General features: G+C 46.3%; 1 protein-coding gene across 1 annotated transcript; it reads left to right on the forward strand.

Annotated features, from left to right (window-relative positions):
* Positions 1-523: 523 nt before the first annotated feature.
* Positions 524-18,648, forward strand: MXRA8 (matrix remodeling associated 8). The gene is made up of 10 exons (XM_054292017.1): positions 524-677; positions 6,136-6,156; positions 6,922-7,233; positions 8,189-8,290; positions 10,392-10,838; positions 15,015-15,173; positions 16,273-16,303; positions 16,815-16,891; positions 17,417-17,494; positions 18,205-18,648. Exons 1-10 carry the CDS (start codon positions 629-631, stop codon positions 18,228-18,230), a joined length of 1,302 nt encoding a protein of 433 aa, XP_054147992.1. The 5' UTR covers positions 524-628; the 3' UTR covers positions 18,231-18,648.
* Positions 18,649-19,556: the final 908 nt, after the last annotated feature.

The following is a 19,556-nucleotide window of genomic DNA, read 5'->3' on the forward strand; positions in this document are numbered from 1 at the left end:
ATGGTGTTAACCATAAGCAACAATAACCTGACAACAGAATGTGAGAAAACATAAAAATCTACCATATTTTAATTTCCTTATAATATATAATTTTACTTTTAATATCCTAGCAGCAGGTACTTTATTCCCTATTTTATACTCAATTTCTTGACTTTAATTTTCCTGCAAACACCCAGCCCTCGCTTACAAATCCCAGCACAGGGTAAATATTGTTTTCTAGGCTGTCTTTGGAGACTGGAGCTGGAAGTGAAACCATATGAGGACATCAAAACCCCACTGAAGGCAGCAGCAGCACAAACCCAGCGTGGAGGAGTGTCAGACAAAGGCAGCAACAGCTGGATCCAGTAAAGCACCAGGAAAATTGGTTCCATCCCTAGGGGGAGGGAGAGGAGATTTTTGTTTTGTGGGTTTGATGTCAGAGCGAGGGAGGGATCTGCAGAAAGTGTTGGGGAAGGGAAGGAGGTGGGGTAAAAGCTGCTCAATCTGAGCTGCCCTCAGCTCTGGGGATGCAAACCGATGAGCTCATCGTGTTTTCCAGTCACAGAGAAGAAAGTTAAAGGAAAAAAAAGAAAAGTGTTGAAGTTGTTTTTTGAGAGAGGCGAAAACTCCCGAGGAGCCGAAGGGAGAAATGGAGCAGCTGGTGAAACTCCTCCTGTGGCAGATTCTGCTTCAGCAAAGTAAGCTCTGGGCTGCTGCTGTGCTGTTATTTGTTTTTATTTCAGATGCACAAAGATTTTGAGGCGTTATCTTTGTGACATTTTGTTCGGATTCCTAAATTTGCTCTGTTTGCATCCGGGGAGGGAGTTGAAAGTTTCCTCTCTGCTTTTTTGGGGAGAGAATGGAAAAATGTTTGAGGTTGTTGGGGCTCTGTTCAGCATGTTTGTGCAATTTTGTTTTTCCCTATCAGCAAATTCAAACCCAAACAAGCTTGGCTGTGAGCACAGCAAAGCTTTCAGAGTCAGATTTATGGATTTAACATTATTTAATTTAAGTTTGAAGAAGCAGAAACAGCTTGGGGGGGGGGTGTGAGAGGGTTCAGAGCAAGGGGGGAAAAAAAGGATGTGTGGTTTTGGGTTTCTGTTCTTCTTGTCAGCATAAAGACACACACAGAGTTCCCTTGTGTGCAAGAAAGGAGTAGGAAATGAGAATATATTGGGGATTGGTGACCCCCTGCTCTTCCCAGCCCCTTTAAAAGGCTGTGGCTGCCACCTGAGCCCCTCAGCTCCTCAGCACTGGGGTGGAATCAGGTGAGGAGTTCTCCCTTTGCTCCCTCATTAATCCATTTTCCATGTCACCACGACATTTCTGCAATGCCCCAGGGCAAGGCTGAGGAGCTGGCAAGGGATGGGATCAGTCAGAAGGACAGAAGGCTCAGAAATCCGGGCTGTGGGGTGGGTTAAGGAGGAGGATGAGGAGAAGCCAGAGGTGCCACCTGAGCAGGGATGGTCTCTGGCACAGCCTCAGGTGCATTTTGGATTGATCTGGGTGCACTCCGAGGTTTGAGCCCACTCAAATCAGGTTTATAACTCGATAATGAGGATGAGGAGGGGGAAAATTGTGATCCCTCCTGCACAGGAACCAGGTGAGGAATCAGGTGAGGAGTTCTCCCTTTAGTCCATCATTAATCCACTGTCCATGCCACCACGACATTTCTGCAATGTCTGAGGAGCTGGCAAGAGATGGGATCAGTCATGGGGACAGAAGGCTCAGAAATCCGGGCTGTGAGGTGGGTTAGAGAGGAGGAGGATGATGATGATGATGAAGAGGAGAGCCCACAGCTGTGTGCTCCAGAAGCTCCAACCAGCCCAGTGAGTCCCAGTGAGGTTTGGCAGAGCAGCCAGGGCAGGAAGAGCAGGTTGGGCTGGGCTGCTGCAGAGCCAGAGGTGCCACCTGAGCAGGGATGGTCTCTGACACAGCCTCAGGGGCATTTTGGGTTTGTCTGGGTGCACTCCGAGGTTTGAGATCACTCAAATCAGGTTTTATTTTTATATATATATTTTATATATATATATATATATATCAGCACAGATTTCCTCACAGCACAGATTTTCCCCCTCCCCATCCTAATTATTGAGATATATATATGTATATATGTATATATAAATTATATATATATGTAAATTATATATATATGTATAAATTTTATATATATAATATAATGTAAAGATATATCATTTATATTATATATAACGATTTATATTATATATAATTATATATAACTATATAAATAAATGTAAATATACTGCTAAATTATATATAATATATAAATATATATTATATAAATAGAGAAATAATAGAAATATAAATGTATATCACTCGATTATATATACAATTTATAAAATAGATATATATTCTATATAATACATATAAATAAATAAAAATGTACATCACTCGATTATATATATATAATATATAAATATATATAAAATATACATCACTCAATTATGTATTATATATATAAAATATATATAATATATATAAATATATACATATCACTCTATATATAATATATAAAATGTATATAATATATATTATATATAAATATATAAAAGGTATAATGTATTATATTTGTTTGTTTGTCTGTTTATTTATTTATTTATTTATTTATTTATTTCACTCAATAACGAGGATGGGGAGGGGAAAATCTATGCTCTGAGGAAATCTGTGACCCCTCCTGCACAGCAGTCACCACTCCCTCAAGTGTTAATGGCCCAGCTCCGTGTTTGGAATGGCTCTGCAAAACCATCCCGCGGGCCTGCAGCCAGGGGAAGCTCACAGGGCAGGGGAGGATTTCTAAAGTTAAAACTCTGCAAAAATCCCAGAAAAGCTGGGGCAGATCTCTGAGGGATCCTGACTGTGCCCCAGCTGGGGATTGGCTCCTTGCACGTGTGAAAAACGCCAATCGCTTGTTTTTAAAATTTTAAAATTTAATTAGTAATGAAATGGTTATAAAAATAGTAATACAATTAGAGTAATAATAATTTGGACAGTTTGAATGAGGACAATATGAGACAATAGAGACAAAGAGTTATGGGCAATCTGGGTACATTTTTCTGGGCAGCAGGAGCCTGATAAAGGAGCTCCTCTGTTAATCCACGTTAACAGAGGATTAACCCTTAAAAACAACAGCCTGTTGCACATTCATACACCTCATTAGTGATGCATAAATTCCATTTAAACACAGGATTCTGTTTGGTCATCATCAACTTCTTCCTTCCAATCCTAACAGCGCCTTTGAGGCAGGAAGAAGTTCATTTTTTCTGATAGTGGAGCAATAAATTCTCTTTTTCTGAAAGATGCAGGTGTCCTGTGGCTGCTATCTCCCTGCCAGTCCTTTCTTTACAACAAGTATCCTACATAGCACAGTTTCTATTTTAACATTTTTTATCACCTAAAACTATATTTACCACACTACTCAAGACAATTAACACAGCATCACTTTCTAACACAACACATATAACATTCACTTTAATATTTGCCAAAAGCCAATAATAAAATACGTGCATTTTTCACACACAGCCACAAGGATTCTCCTTTCTGCAGAGGCAGCACATTCCTGCCCTCTGCGTGTTCCTACCTGCAGGGAGGGCAGGAATTGCTGGGGCTGCTTTGGTGTTTCAGGGCTCTGGAATCCTTTTGGGAAGTGGCAGAGCCTGCTGCTGGGAAAGCTGTCCCAGGAAGCCTTTAAAAAAATAAACAAACACCGAGATTTAGAGAGAAAAAAAATCCCATTTCAAAGCCTGGCTTTGAAGGGAAATTCGGTTTTACTGAAAAGTCCTGCAGGCTGGGCTGGGAGCAGTTTGGGATCAGCTGTTTGCTCACTATATCTCCCTTCCAGATGAGCCCAGATGTTCCTCCTGGTCATTGCTCAGTGGTTTTAAAAAACCTGGGCTCATTTATGTCACCAAAAAATCCATCAGGGCCTCTCAGCCCCCCCAAAGAGTCAGGATGGAGCCCCTGCCACCCGCAGAGGGTTTGGGGACAGCGTGGTGGCACTGGCTGCTGCTTTTGCCATAATTTTTTTATAATTTACACATAATTGTGCAACGACTCCACAGAGCCCATTAAACCCCCTACAAACAGAGGGATTTTGGGGAGAAATGAGGAATTTGGCACACACAGATTTGGGGGAGAACTATTCCTTTTCTGCTCTGGTTGTTTTGCATTCCCCAGTGTGAAAGGGGAGCTCAGAGTGTCCCAGGAGGGAATTCAGCCCAGCATTGTTCAGGCAGGGGCTCAGGGGACAATTTTCTGTCCTTGCCCTGCTCCAGGGAGCCCTGAGCATGTCTCACATCTTTCACAGCCCCAGCCTTTTGCTCACAGTTTTCTCGTGGATTTTTTTGGGGGTTTTTTGGGTTTTTTTTAAGGTTTTTTTTGTGGCTTAATTCTTCACATGAAAAATGGATGGGATTCAAGAAGCGAGAGCTGGCTCTGGCTTTTACAAGGGATTAAGAAATCGTTCTCCAGGCTGCTTTCCTCTTTTTTACTGCGGGACCACAGAGTATCTCTGGGACCCTGCTGAGTCAGCACAGGGCACAGCACAGAATTGGCTTTTGTTGGAGTTTTTTGTTGGGGTTTTTTGTTGGAGTTTTTTTTTCGTGGTTACATCACCCAGAGAAGACAAAGTGATTCTCCATCCCATGGAACTTGAAGGAAATTGAAAGGAAATGGAAATGGAAAGGAAAGGAAAGGGAAGAAGGAAAAGGAAAAGGGAAGGAAAGGGAAAAGGAAATTCCTTGCCCTGGCAGGTGGAGATGCAGGGCTCCAAAAAGGTGCAGAAGCAGGTGCTGATGTGAGCTCAGAGCTTTTTGGATTTCCAGTGCTGCATTCCTGAATATTGTGGTCAATTCGATGCTGCTCCGTGTTTTTCCCATTAGCAAAGCAGAGCAGTGAATGCCTTCATTCCTCTCCTGGGCCAGCAGAGGATGTTTCTGCCCCGCCAAATCAATTTGTCCTTGGGGCAGGGCGTGGAAGCAGCTCAGACACATTCCCAGCTCCCAAATCGCCGTTTATGTCGCGACATTGTCGCCTGGCCCCGGGGCAAACCACACCCGTTCACAGGACATTACCTGGACACCGATTTTTCCTGGCTGGTTTGGTGCTGTGGAAGGGATTTTTAAATAATTCTTTTGTTTTTCTAAGTCCTGGCTTGCAGCTGACACATTTTACAGCCTATCACGAGAAACAATCAAATGATGGAATTATGGTGTCTGTTATAGGCAGAGAGCACAGACCTTGTCCAAGGTTTGATTTTTCTCTTTGCGATGCTGAGATTTTAAATTTAAGGAAAAAAACCCCTCCTATTTGAAGTGTCTTTTTAAGGAAAAGGCACTTTTCCTCCTATTTTAAGGAAAAACCCTCCTGTTTGAAGTGCCTTTGAGCTGGTGGTTCAACAGAGAGCGCTGCTCATTTTTTGTTCTCTGCTGCCCGGCGCTTTGTGATAGAAAAAGAGGAAAAATAAAATTAATTCTCAGCACTTGGGGGTGTGCTAAAATACCCGAAGTCTGGAGTTGAATTTGAAACTCATAAATTCCAGGGCTAAGAAAAAATAAAATAAAAATACAGTCTTTGTCTGGAGGACTTTGTGCCTCTGACATTAGCAGGACAAAACCTCCTGTGATTTTTGATGGGTTTGGCTGGGTGGGGAGATGAATGGTGGTGTTGTGTTGGGGATCTGTGTTGGGAATATCCAAATCCTGATGCCAGGAGACGTTCTGGACCCCTCCCACACGAGGAGCAGGAGGGGCTGGAGCAGAGAAATGCAGAATCAGAGGAATTGGATCATCCCTGGCAAAATTCCTCAGAATCAGAGGAATTGGTTCAGTTCTGGCAAAGTTCCTCAGAATCAGAGGAACTGGATAATCCCTGGCAGAGTTCCTCCTGTGTGGATCTGAGTCGTGTGGGTTGGAGGGAGCTGCTGCGTCCAGAGCATCACAGAATTAATTAACTGTGACACAGAATTAATTAACTGTGCAGACAAAGAGTGTGGCTGGAGTGGGAAATGGATATAAACATCAGCATTAGCAAGGAAGGGGAAATAGATGGAGAAATAACTGGGGCTGCTGACTTGAATGCGTTTGTGGCTTTTTTATCATTTTGTTGTCAGTGACATTCTTTATTTTCTGCTTTTTGCAGGTTCTGTGGGCTCATATTCAGGTGAGTGGCATCTCTGGAAATCTGCCAGGTTTTGTGATCATGAGAGGGGTGAGAGGATCCCTGATTCCATGGCTTTCATTCCTAACAGGGGCTTCCATTCCTAAATTCCATGGATTATCCATCCCATGCACTGGCATCCCTAAACCTGCATTAAATTTGGGTTCAGGATTAGGAAGGGTGGGCTGGACAGCTCGAGTGTGCAGTCCTGATAACAGACATGAATGAAATCTGTGGTTTAAAGTTTAATTTATTAGGGAAAGGTCCTTCCCCCTGAGGGGGCACTGATCAGGTTCCCCAGGGAATGGTCCCAGCCCCAAGAGCTCCAGGAACATTTGGATCCCTCCCAGGGATGCACAGAGTGGGGCTGTTGGGGTTCCTGCGCAGGGATAAGATTGGATCAGTGATTTCTGGGTCCCTTGCAGCTCAGGATTCTCCATGGCAGTGCCCCATGCTGCTCTTGAAACCGAATCAAAAACCGTGCAGAGATTCCAGCACGGTTCCCACCCCATTAACTCCATGGTCCAAGAGCCCCAGGATGGCACTCTCAGGGATGCACAGAGTGGGGCTGTTGGGGTTCCTGTGCAGGGATAAGACTGGATCAGTGATTCTGTGGGTCCCTTCCAGCTCAGGATTCTTTGATTCTCCATGACATTGTCCCATGCTGGTCTTGAAACCAGAATGAAAACCGCGTAGAGACTCCAGCTGCTTGTTCCCACCCCATTAACTCCGTAACCCCACAACTCTTTTTTCTGCTGGTTTTTCCAGTCCCAGCTGACGCCTCCAACCCCTCCAGCAGCGTGGTGGTGTCGGTGCTGAACATCAGTGCGGCCCTGGGCTCGCAGGCCGTGCTGCCCTGCAAGAGCCACCGCATGGTGTGGACCCAGGACCGCCTGAACGACCGGCAGCGCGTGGTGCACTGGGACCTGCTCAGCTCCTACTTTGGGGACGGCAGGATGGAGAGGCTCTGCGACATGTACTCGGCTGGGGACCAGCGTGTCTACAGCTCCTACAACCAGGGCAGGATCCTCATGCCGGAGAATGCCTTTGCAGATGGGAATTTCTCGCTGGTGATCAAAGGTGGGGAGGGTTTTTCACCCCTCCTCGATGGGTTTTGGTGGGAATGGGTGGTTCACAGGATGGTTTTTGATAAACAGGTGATTGAGGTGTTAGGGCATGGGTTGGGCTTGATGGTCGCTAAGGTCTCTTCCAACCTGGTCATTCTGTGAATTCTGTGAATATCAGGTTAAAAAGTCAAATTCTCAGGAGGAATTTTAGGGTTTGGAACTGCCCAGGGAGGTGGGGGAGACCCCATCCCTGGTCTGGGAGCAATTTTAGGTGTTCCTGGCTGTCCTTGACACTTGGAATTCAGGGTTTGGGAGCAATCTCAGAGCACTGGTTTTGGTGGGAATTGGTGGTTCACAGCATGTTTTTGATAAATGGTTTGTGGTTTTATTGAGGTGTTAGGGCATGGGTTGGACTTGATGGTCTCTAAGGTCTCTTCCAACCTGGTCATTCTGTGAATTCTGTGAATATCAGGTTAATAAGTTGAATTCTCAGGAGGAATTTTAGGGTTTGGAACTGCCCAGGGAGGTGGGGGAGACACTTGGAATTCAGGGTTTGGGAGCAATCTCAATGAAAGAGGATTTGTAACAACCTGAAAGCCACCTGGGCTTTTTGTGGCCCTTTGGTTGTGACTCAGTTCCTGAACTATAAACACTCCATAGTCATTGTTCCTGTGCCTGCTCGCAGCTAAACCCAAACCAGCTTCCTCTTTCCACCTGTTAATAGAAATACACACATTTCTACTCACAAGAAATACACAAATTTCTGCTCAGAAGAGCAAATCAATTCCTAATTTCATTAGGTGACCAAATCATTATATTGGGTGAGATGATTTATCTTCGCTTAACCCACCCAGGCGATAAGGATGGCTTAGAATGAAGTTGTTTACATCAAGGATTTGGGAAACTGACACAAATCATCATTGTCTCAGTATAAACCACTGAATCCCCCTCTTTTCCCTGCTCTCCAGGTGTGGCAGAGAGTGATGCAGGCACCTATTCCTGCAACCTTCACCACCACTACTGCCACTTGTACGAGACTGTGAAAGTCCAGCTGGTCATCGCCAAGAGAGGTGGGTGTGGGGACAGTTTTGGTTTTACAGGTGCCACAGGAGGCTTGGGAAGCAGCAGCAGGAAAACCTGGAGCTCCTTGTCCTGTTTGCTGCCTGCTTCTCTGAGTTTCAGAGGGTTTATTTACAAAAATCTCATTTTCCTTGGCCAGACAGTGCCTGCTCAGCTCAGTGTTTGCTCTTTACCAAACTGTTCCTGATGCAGCAACAGCACATCCCTGGTGACAATTCCCCCACGGTGACAATCCCCACCCTCATCCCAGCCACAAGGACCAGCCTGTTCTCTTGCTGCTGAGCTTATCCTATCCATTCTGTCCTTAAAACCCACCCCACCTTAAGCCCAGCTCTAACATCCAGCTGTTGGCAGCTGCAGGGAGTCCCACCCACCCACACAGGCACCCCTGAAAAATCCATTTAAACCTCTGGGTGACACCAGTGGAGCTGCTGGGGTGGGAGTGCATCTCCTCCGCTGCAATAAAAACACCCTGAGAGCCCCAAGCTGCTCCTCTGTGCTCTGGCTTCCTCTGTTATTCCTTTTTCAAGAGCCAAAATCAGAGCAGCTCCTCCAGTAATTAGGGCCTTTGTGGGTAGGAAAGCATTTCCTGCTCAGGGGATTGGGATGAAGATCCTCGTTCCATTCTTAGCCTGTGGAGGGAATTTGCTTCCTGCTCTCTGAAGCAGGAGATTAACTCTGAGTTAGGAGGAGGAGAAAGTGGCCTTGCCTCATGAAACGGCCAAGGCTGTTAGAGGATAAAGGTGGTTTTTTTTTACTAACTGGTGAAATAAATGTGAAAAAGCCAGGGGTGTTAATGTTAGTGCATGTTCAGGCTGTGCCATGTGGCACTTTTAAGATTTTGACCTTTTAAGATTTTGGGAGGGGGTGTGTTACAGGATTCCAATCTTGCGTAGTTTTGGGATTTCAAGAGAGCAGTCTCTGGCTGTTCTTGACACTTGGAATTCAGGATTCCAGGGTGTGGCAGCAGTCTCAGGTGTCTCTCGGTGTATTTGACACTTGGTGTTGAGTGGGAATTTTGCATCGCCTGCATCCACACATGCAACAGCAAACTGGCCTAGAATGTTGCTGATTTTGGCCAAGGAAAGAAAACCTGGGTGATGCCTCAGGTTTAGATTTTCTGTTTTTCAGATTCTGTGCTGCTTTAGTGCATAGTTCTGAGCGTTATATTATGGGATGGTGAGCTCTGTGCTCAGAGCAGGGAGACAAAACAATTCCTGCCAGCTGGGCACCAAGGACAAATGATCCAAATCTCAGCCCAGGAGCACAAACACCGTGGGCTGGAGAGGGAAAAACAAGGATGGGACTGCAGGGGCTAAAGCTGGAATGGGACAATGCACTCCAAGATGTAAATGGACTAAAATTGATAATTTTGTGACCGATCATCCATTTCTTGGGACCATTTTGGTTCACCCTGGGACCATTTTAGTTCATCCTGGCTGGACTCTTGTGCTGCCCAAAGTGGATCCATCGAGGAGATCCTTTTCATAAATCCCTGCTTTATTCTTTAACTCTGTCCAGTCTCTGTTCTAGACCAGCTTTCAGAAGGCATCCCTCCAAATATTTCCAAGAAGCTGCTGCTCAGGTTGAAGTGTGTTTTCTTCTCCCCATCTCCCAGATTTTTCCTCCTTTTTCTCTGTAGTGGAGCAAACCCATTCCAAGGCTGTGTTCCCCTCCAGGGTCTTGTGCTGCCCAAGGGGGATCCTTTATCCTTTCCATAAATCCCTGCTTTATTCTTTAAGTCTGTTTAGTCTGTTCTAGGTCAGCCTTCACAAACCATCACAGGAAGGAAACTTAAGTCAATTATGTTGGAAAAACAGGACAGGTGGAACAAAACTGGGGGAGCAAACCCATTCCAAGGTTGTGTTCCCCTCCAGACTCTCGTGCTGCCCAAGGTGGATCCATGGAGGAGATCCTTTTAAAAAATCCCTGCTTTATTCTGTAACTCTGCTCGGCCTCTGTTCTAGCTCAGCCTACAAAAAGCATCACGGGAAGGAAATTTAAGTAGATTTTGTGGAGGGGAAAAGGACAGCTGGGGCAAAACCAGTGGAGCAAATGGAGCAAACCCATTCCAAGTTGTGTTCCCCGCAGACGAGGAGCCCAGCGACTACTGGGACGGCGAGAAGCCGGTGCTGGTGGCCCCGGAGGGCAGCACGGTGACGCTGCCGTGCGTGAACCGCCAGCACATCTGGACGGAGCGGCACAGCGAGGAGGAGCAGCAGGTGGTGCACTGGGACCGGCAGCCCCCGGGCGTGCCCCAGGACCGCGCCGACCGCCTGGTGGATCTGTACGCGTCCGGCGAGCGCCGCTCCTACGGGCCCCAGTTCCTGAGGCAGAAGATGAACGTGAGCCGCGGAGCCTTCGGCCTCGGGGACTTCTCGCTGCGCATCTCGCGCCTGGAGAGCGCCGACGAGGGCACCTACTCGTGCCACCTGCACCACCACTACTGCGGGCTGCACGAGCGCAGGATCTACCACCTGGCCGTCACCGAGCCGCAGAGGGACAGCAGGGTGGTCAACATCACGGTGCCCGCCGCAGGTGAGTGGTGTCACTGTAGAAATGGGCACTGAGGGTGGAGAACATCACGGTCCCTGCTGCAGGTGAGTAATGTCCCTGTAGAGATGGGAACTAAAGGTGGTGAACATCACGGTCCCTGCTGCAGGTGAGTGGCTTCTGCTGTCCCTGTAGAGATGGGCACTGTTACAGTTATCACATTAATTTAAAGGAATGTTTTGGGTTCTCAGTTTGCTTTTTCTGCCTCTGTTGAGGTTGGGACTGAAGGCATTTGAGACCATGGTTCGTGTTCAGACTCAGGTGTTTGTTAGTTCTTATCTGTGTTACGGCCCCACCGCAGTGAGTTGTGCAGTTCTTCACCAAGAAGGCACAAAATGGCCAACTGTCTCTTGTTACAAGGTCTTTTAAGGCTAAACTGTCCAATTAAGAAATTACACCTAAATTATTTTCACTTTTAACCCAATAACTAATCCCTTTTCTGTCCAATTACACAAAACCACCGAAACCCATGGAAAAGAAGGAAGAATAAGGTAAAGAAGAACAACCTGCCTCTGCCCTAAATCCTCCATCTTGCTTCATATTTATTTCTATATTCTAAAACCCCAAACTCTCAGTTTTCCACCCTGTGATATTACACATTTCTAACCAACTCCACACCCACGATCCCAGTTCTATCATTCCATTCTGGAAGCTTCTCCACAGCCTCAGACCAATGCTGTGCTCTCCAGGGGCTCAGAGTCTGTCTGTACAGAAAGTTTGAATTTCTCAACACCCAGGGCTCCAACAGAATGGGACCACAATTGTACTAAGAATTATTTATTGCTCAGATAAACATCAGAGGCTGTGACATTTCCAAGAGCAAGCAGCCAGCCACAGCTCAGGACAGTCACAGGTTCTTCATTACCAGGCAATGTGGAGCTTTTAACCCAGTGTTGCCACAGGATTTATTTTGCTTTTCTCACCTATCACCTTCCCTTACTGCCCGAGGGCAGTTCTGCACTGCTGGCAGGCCCTGAGGCAAAAAAGCTGGCTTTGGTTTGTATTTTTATATTTTGTATTTTTTATTTTTTTTGTATTTTTTCCCCTTTTTATTGGCTCTCTTTCCTCCATGCTTTTATGGAGGTGTGGGCAGGGGGTTGATGCAGCCTTGCCTTTACTCTCCCAAACTCTTCCCAGCAGAGTTTTTCAGTTTTTCTCCTTCTCTCCCCTTTGCACGGATGTTTGGGCTGTGCAAGGTGCCAGACCATGCAGAATCAACCACCAGGATTTTTCTTTCCTCCACCCTTTTTTTTTCCTTTTTTTTTTTTGTGTGTGTGTGTGCCATAAACCAATTTTCATATTTTCCACTGCACTGAGCTATCATCTCTCAGCCTGTCCAAACTCAAAACCATCACACTTCGTTCAGGCAGAAAAAGAAAACAAAACCCCCAAGTTTAACATATATATATTTTTAAAGTGTTTTGGGTATAATTCTTTATTAACACTTTAAAATATTCATTGTGTTTTAATATTTATTGGCTCTTTAATACAGAATTTTGATTCACTTCATACATTTTTAACAGGTTTATTTTTAAATAGGTTTATTCTCCTGTAAGAAATTGGCCTTCTCAAGTCATAGAGACATAAACTCTTCCCCTGGGGCTAAAGTTGGTGTCCAGAAAATCCAAGCAGTGCTGAGAGGCGTGGCTGGAGACCAGAGCATCCAAATATCAGAGTTCCTGCACACAGCCCTTGAGCTTATCCCCAGATGGAAGCCAGATTTTGTTTCCAGGGTAGATTCCCCAGTTATCAAATGGGACACATCCCGTTGCCCAAAATTATTAAATCTCAGTTTCCACTCTTTGTTTTTGCAGCGTTCTCCTCAGTTTTGCCTGAAGTTCAAACCCAGCTCTGTGGGAAAGCAAAAATCCAGGAATAGAAATCCCTGCGTTTGCTGTGGCACCATCTCATTATGGCAGCAATAATGAGCCAGGGGTGGGACCGGGCAGAGCTGTCACATGTGCTGTTTGCAGCTTTGCAAGTGGCTTCCTTGGCTTGAATTGTTGTTTTTCAGCTTGGCAGGGTGGAAATCCCATGGCTTTTCCAGCTCTGTGTGCAGGGAGAGCTGGAAATCCCAGTAGAAAGCAGAGTGGAGCACTGGGCCACCAGAACAGAGCACGTTGCTCAAGGTTTTTGATTTTCTAGGAGTGCTGTTGGCATTAGCAAACCATCAGCTCTGGTTTCAGAGTGTTTATTTCCACCCACTCTTGCTTGATTTAATTTGATTTTCGCTGGTGTTTTGGTGTTTTTAAACATTGGAAAGAAACTGCCCAAAAACCTGGAGGCAGTCCCAGCACTGCCAGAAGAGTCAGGACACATCTGTGAAGGGTGCTGTGGCTTTTGGGGTATTTTTGAGATATTATTTCCCCCATTTTTGCCCTTATTCCCTCTGGGGAATTTGCAGGGAAACTCCCAAGGGAATGGGAGGTGAGGGCTCCATCCTGATCTTGCCTGGTGCTCTGTGAAAATTCTGGAAGGGGTTGAAGGTTGATTTAATTTGATTTTTGCTGGGTTGGTGTTTTTAAACATTGGAAACAAACTGCCCAAAAAACTGGAGGCAATCTCGGTGCTAGAAAAGTCAGGATACATCTGCTGAAGGCTTTTGGGGTATTTTTGAGATTTTACTTCCCCCATTTTTCCCCTTATTCCCTCTGGGGAATTAGCAGGGGGATCTCCCAAGGGCTCCATCCTGATCTTGCCTGGTGCTCTGTGAAAATTCTGAAGGTTGATTTAATTTGATTTTTGCTGGGTTTTTAAACATTGGAAACTGCCCAAAAAGCTGGAGGCAGTCCCAGTGCCAGCACTGCCAGAAGTGCCAGGACACATCTGTGAAGGATGCTGTGGTTTTTGGGGTATTTTTGAGATATTATTTCCCCCTTATTTTTGCCCTTATTCCCTCTGGGAAATTAGCAGGGGGCTCTCCCAAGGGCTCCATCCTGATCTTGCCTGGTTCTCTGTGAAAATTCCCTGTATTGGGAATCTCTTCAGCTCAGTTTTGAGGGAAAAATCCCTCTCTCCCAGCAGAGCCCTGTGGGATTCCATCCATGCCTGGCCTGCCTTTGTCCATTCCTCTGACTGTTGCAAGCAGAGAAGTCACTTCCTCTTTACATGTGTAAAACATTGACCTATTTATTTGAGATCTACAAAAGAAAAAAATGTTCCACATAAAAGCTCTGAGCTCCCCTTTCCTGTGCTGCGGAGCAGAAATCCTGCTGCACCCTCCAAAGGAATGGAATTTTGGCTTTCTTCTGCTTTTTGGGGGGGTTTATTTGTTTTATTGATTCTATTTCATTTCAAAGGAAGCTCATTTTTTTGGCTCTGAAAACTCTTCCCACTCCATAAATTACAACCCTTGGCAAGGAGGGGCTGCTGGCTGGAGCCAGAGCAGATTTGGAGTTTGTGTTGAAAGGGACCCAGAGGAGAATTTTGGGAAGGTTTGGGACTGAAATTCCCCCCTGCAAGAACACTTGGGATCCTGTGAAACACTGGGAATTATGATAAATCATAATTTAGGCACTGGGAATTGTGATAAATCATAATTTAGGCACTGATTAATTCTGGGAATTCAAAATTCCTCCCTGAGCATTCCCACCTGGCATTGTGGGACGCTCTGGAAGGTTTGGGACTGGATTTGCTCTGAAATTCCCCCCTCCAAGAGCACTCTGATGGCCAGGGATCCTGTTAAACCCTGAGAATTAAGATAAATCATAATTTAGGCACTGGGAATTATAATAAATCATAATTTAGGCACTGATTAATTCTTGCAATTCAGAATTCCTCCCTGATCATTGTAGAACCCCCTGGAAGGTTTGGGGTTGGTTTTTCTCTGGAATTCTCTTTGCAAGAACGTTCTAATGGCCAAGGATCACTGATCTCAGCGAAGGGATCCTGTTAGACCCTGGGATTTGTGATAAATTATAATTTAGGCACTGATTAATTCTTGCAGTTCAGGATTCCTCCCTGAGCATTGTGGGACTCTCTGGAAGGTTTGGGGCTGAAATTCCCTTTGCAAGAGCACTCTGATGGCCAGAAATCACTCATCCCAGGGAAGGGATCCTATTAAACCCTGGGAATTGTGATAAATCATAATTTCGGCACTGATTAATTCTTGCAATTTGGAATTCCCACCTGCGACCTCACTCCCAGTTCTCCTTCCCTCAGATCCCAACGTGGTCAGGGGCCACAATGTCATCAATGTCATCATCCCCGAGGGCAGGATGCACTTCTTCCAGCAGCTGGGCTACGTCCTGGCCACCCTGCTGCTCTTCCTCGTCCTCCTCATCATCGTGGCGCTCGTCACCCGCAGGCGCCGGCACAGAGGTGAGCCCAGGGAAATGCTGGGATAATTCCTGCAAGGAGCAGGGAGCCCCTCTGGAACACCAGGAACCTGCCCAGGGGGAGGATTTAAAGGCTGGTTTGGTGGTAAAATATCCAGGCTTTGATTTTATGGAGTTGTTGGGGTTGGAAAAGACCTCCAGGGTCATCACATCCTGTAGAAGGGAGAAGAAAATCCCTTCACAAGTGGGATTTGTCCTTTGGGGGGCCAGGTGTCCAGGATTTGCAAGGTTGGTTTGGTGGAAAAATACCAGGCCTTGATTTTATGGAATTGTTTGGGTTGGAAAAGACCTCCAAGGTCATCATCTCCAGGCTTTGGCTGCATCCCACTCATGATTTGCTGTGTAGAAGAGAGAAAAAAGCCCTTCCCAGGTGGGATTTATCCCTTGGGAACTTAGGTGTCCAGGATTTGCAGGGCTGGTCTGGTGTAAAAATACCAGGCCTTGATTTCATGGAAAAGACCTCCAGGGTCATCAAATCCAGGCTTTGGCTGAACCCCGCTCATGATTTGCTGATTTGTTCCATAGAAGGGAGAAGAAAAACCCTTCCCAGGTGGGATTTATCCCTTGGGAACTCAGGTGTCCAGGATTTGCAGGGCTGATTTGGTGTAGAAATGTCCAGGCCTTGATTTTATGGAGTTGCTGAGGCTGGAAAAGGCCTCCAAGGTCTTCACATCCAGAACCCCACTCATGAATTGCTCTGTAGAAAGGAGAAGCAAAGCCCTTCTCAGATGGGATTAATCCCCAGGGAGCTCAGGTGTCCAGGATTTGCAGGTCAGATGTGGTGTAAAAATACCAGGCCTTGATTTCATGGAATTTTTGGGGTTTGAAAAGACCTCCAAGGTCATCACCTCCTGTAGAAGGGAGAAAAAAGCCCTTCACAAATGGGATTTAACCCTGGGGAGCTCAGGTGTCCAGGATTTGCAGGGCTGGTCTGGTGTAAAAATGTCCAGGTTTTGATTTTGTGAAGTTCTTGGGATTGGAAACCCCTCAGAACTGGTTTTTGGTGCCACACAAAACCACCAACCCCAGGAATGGGCCTGGACTGGCTGTGAGTGCTCATTCTGCTTTTTCCTCCTGCTCAGGTTATGAGTACAACGTGAAGAAATACGGAGAGTAAGTATAATAAATTTTAATACTATTAATATTGTTAATTAGGCTTAGAATGCATTCAAGTGAAATAATTTAAATTTCCTCCTCAGCTAAGAGCCTAAACCAGCTGGAAATCTGGTTAGGAGGAGGAAGTAAAAGGAAAAAATTGTGGGGCGGATTTGTAATTGAATTTCCTCTTGTTGCTCTTTGGGATCTGATTGAGGGGTGAAGTTTCTGTGAGATGTCCTTGGGAGCTGGTGGGAAGGAATAATGCACAGATCTGCTGTGAAATGGGGCCAAGATCATGGAGCTGGGCTCCTCCAGATCTTATTTTATAGGATTAAAGTGGAAAAAAAAGGAAATTTCGGGATTGGCTGCCCATTGTTCTAAGATCAGGACAAACAGATGGGGAAAAAAATTAAAAATTAAATAAATACTCTATAAAGAATTAGAAAAGCTAAGGGGAAAAAGTGTGAAAGGAGCCAGATATTAAAAAATGAGACAATTCCATTTTCCACCTTTATTCCCTTTCCAGGAAGGATGTGAACCTTAAAGAATTTACAGTGGACACAACAGATCTGACCCCACACAAAAGTGAAGACATCAGGCTGGGTAGGTATCCCTGGCACCAAACCAGGTCACAACCCTGGAAATCTGAAATTTCCAATGGCACTTGCATATTTGGAAGTGACTTAACCCATTCTTTACCTTCTGAAAGTGGGGATGGACTTTATTTGACCAAAATAAAGTAAGGAGAATCCTGAGTTAGCTGAGTTCATTTTCTCCACCTTCTGTTCCCCAATAAAGGCAGAACCTTTAAAGAAAAAGCTGACAAACCCAGGAATTGCTGTAAAGGCCCCAGCAAACAAAAAATCTGGAAGTAAAGAAAGGAATTGCAGAGGGTGGGTTGCAAAAATCTAGGGTTTTTAATATAATAAAAATGTATATTAATATATAATATATTTATATATTACATTATTATGTTAATGTTAATATTTTTAATATTATATTTTATTATTACAGTATAATAATATTGATGATGATGATAATAATGATAATAATGATCACCTCTGTGTTGCTCACCAAATCTTGTTTTATTTTAATATCCTGTGTGAATTCTGCTCCTCCCTCGCACAGATTACAAAAACAACATCCTGAAGGAGAAGGCTGAGCAAGCCAGAAGCTGCCCAGCAAAGAACATTGATTTAGACAAAGGTAATCATCACTTTCTTCCCTTTAATTGCTGGCTGTTCTGATGGGAACAGCCCATCAGTGAGTGACCAAGCCACGGCCAAAGAGGAATGAGAAACCTCATGGCAAAAGCAGGAATGAGAAGGCAGCTGCATTCCCATCCTTTCATCAGGGAGCCACAAGATGCAAGCAGTGATTTGGCTTTTAAAAGCTTTAAAATCAAGAATTTTTCTTGATTTCCACAAGATGCAAGCAGTGGTTTGGCTTTTAAAAGCTTTGGGCATGGCACAGATTGGAATTTTTCTTGATTTCCACAAGATTTGGCTTTTAAAAGCTTTGGGCATGGTACAGATTGGAATTTTTCTTGATTTCCACAAGATTTGGCTTTTAAAAGCTTTGGCCATGGCACAAATTGGGATTTTCCTTGTGATCAGCCCTGGGATTCCATGACTCACTCCAGGGCAACGAGGATTTAATAAATGGGGCTGAAATGACCCCAAGATGGGATGGAGAGCCCAGGAGCTGTCCCTGATGGAATTCTCCTGGAATTTTCTCCTGCAGGGTGGGTCTGGGCAATAATTTACCCTCAATCTCTCTCACTGGGGGAGATTTTTGATATCAGGGTTCTGGGTGACTGCAAATGCTCGCCCTATAAAAATCCATATTTTTGTGCTTCTTTGAATGTTTTAAATCTCTCTCCAGGTGTGCTGACCCCCTTTTCCATTTGCTTTCAGATTTCAGGAAGGAATATTGTAAATGAAGACGCTCCCAAGCTGCTGGCTGGACCAGAAGCTTCCATCCAAGATAGATAACGTGGAAAAGAGATGGTTTTTCTTAATTCCATCTTTAATTCCATCTCCCTCCAGCTCCCACAGAACTTTTTCCACATCCACTTTTTTTCTTTTTTCTCCCCCCACACAAGGGTGCAAATGCTTCATGGAAGAGTTAAACTGCCTTGTGTGCATTTATGGGGTTGGGTTGCCTTTTCTCCTTCCTCTGCTCTCCCAACCCTCCCTCCTTCCCCTTTCTTTCTTAACAATTACTGTTGGATTTTATGCATCAAATTATTTTTATGAGCTGAATCAGCAGAGGTTTTGCTTTGACGTTTCAATGACACAAACCCTACAGCATTTCCATACTGTAGGAAATTCCATTTATAAGAATCACTACATCACCATACTGTGTTACATGTTTTTTAAACCCTAAAAACATTTCAATCTCGTTTATAGTTTCTATATTCTCAAAATCATTTGCCAGGCAATCATCTCCATAAGCCTTTCGTGTCTCTGCTGCACCAAAGCTGCGGAGAGAGTTGGGGGGGGGGGGAGAGTGGCGGCGGGGCCGTGCTGTAGAACTGCGCATGCGTGCGGCTGATCCCGGCAGCAGCTGGTGCGGGGTTGTAGCAATGCGCATGCGTGGGGAGCCATGGCGGGCGGGCGGCGGCGGAGCTGCGGGAACTGGAGCCGGGGCTGCGGCGGCGGCCGTGGAAGGGAGCGCCGGGGCGGCCGCGGTCGTAGGAGACGGCGGCAGGGACAGGGACAGCCGTGGGTGTCTGCCGTGCCGCGCGGCCCGCGGGCAGCTCGGGGTGGGAGGAAGGCTTCCCGCGGCAGCGCGCACAGGGGGCGCTGGGGACGCAGCGGGGCCGCGCCGGGCAGGCTCGGCACCGCGGATCCGGGAGCCGCACGGGGCTGCAGAGACGCGGCAGCAGCGACGGGACTCGGGCCAGCACCGGCGCTGGGTCGGCCAAGGGGGCGAGGGGGACTTGGGGGCGGCAGGAGCGGCCGCGCTCGCGGGGAGGAAGCGGCGGGGGCGGGAGGGGGCGGTGCCGCCGGTGGGCGGGATTGAGGGGCGGGTCCGCGGTAGCCGCGGCGGCCGGGACTGGTAGAACGGCAAAGGCGGGGATGGCGGGACCGGTGGGAGGGGCCGGGGGCTTGGCTGGGGGCGGGGCGGTGAGGGTAAGCCGGAATGCGGCTACCGGAGCTGCGGGGTCCGACGGGGAGGCGGGGGCGTGTCCCGTTGGAGAATCGCGGCATCAAGGGGTGGAGCTGGGCGGGGCGGGCGCTGGGGCATCACCCGTGCAGCAACA

This window comes from Melozone crissalis, unplaced genomic scaffold (assembly GCF_028551555.1).
Source record: "Melozone crissalis strain CALT ecotype California unplaced genomic scaffold, PUWL_Pcris_2 ptg000107l_1, whole genome shotgun sequence".
NCBI classification, from domain to species: Eukaryota; Metazoa; Chordata; class Aves; order Passeriformes; family Passerellidae; genus Melozone; species Melozone crissalis.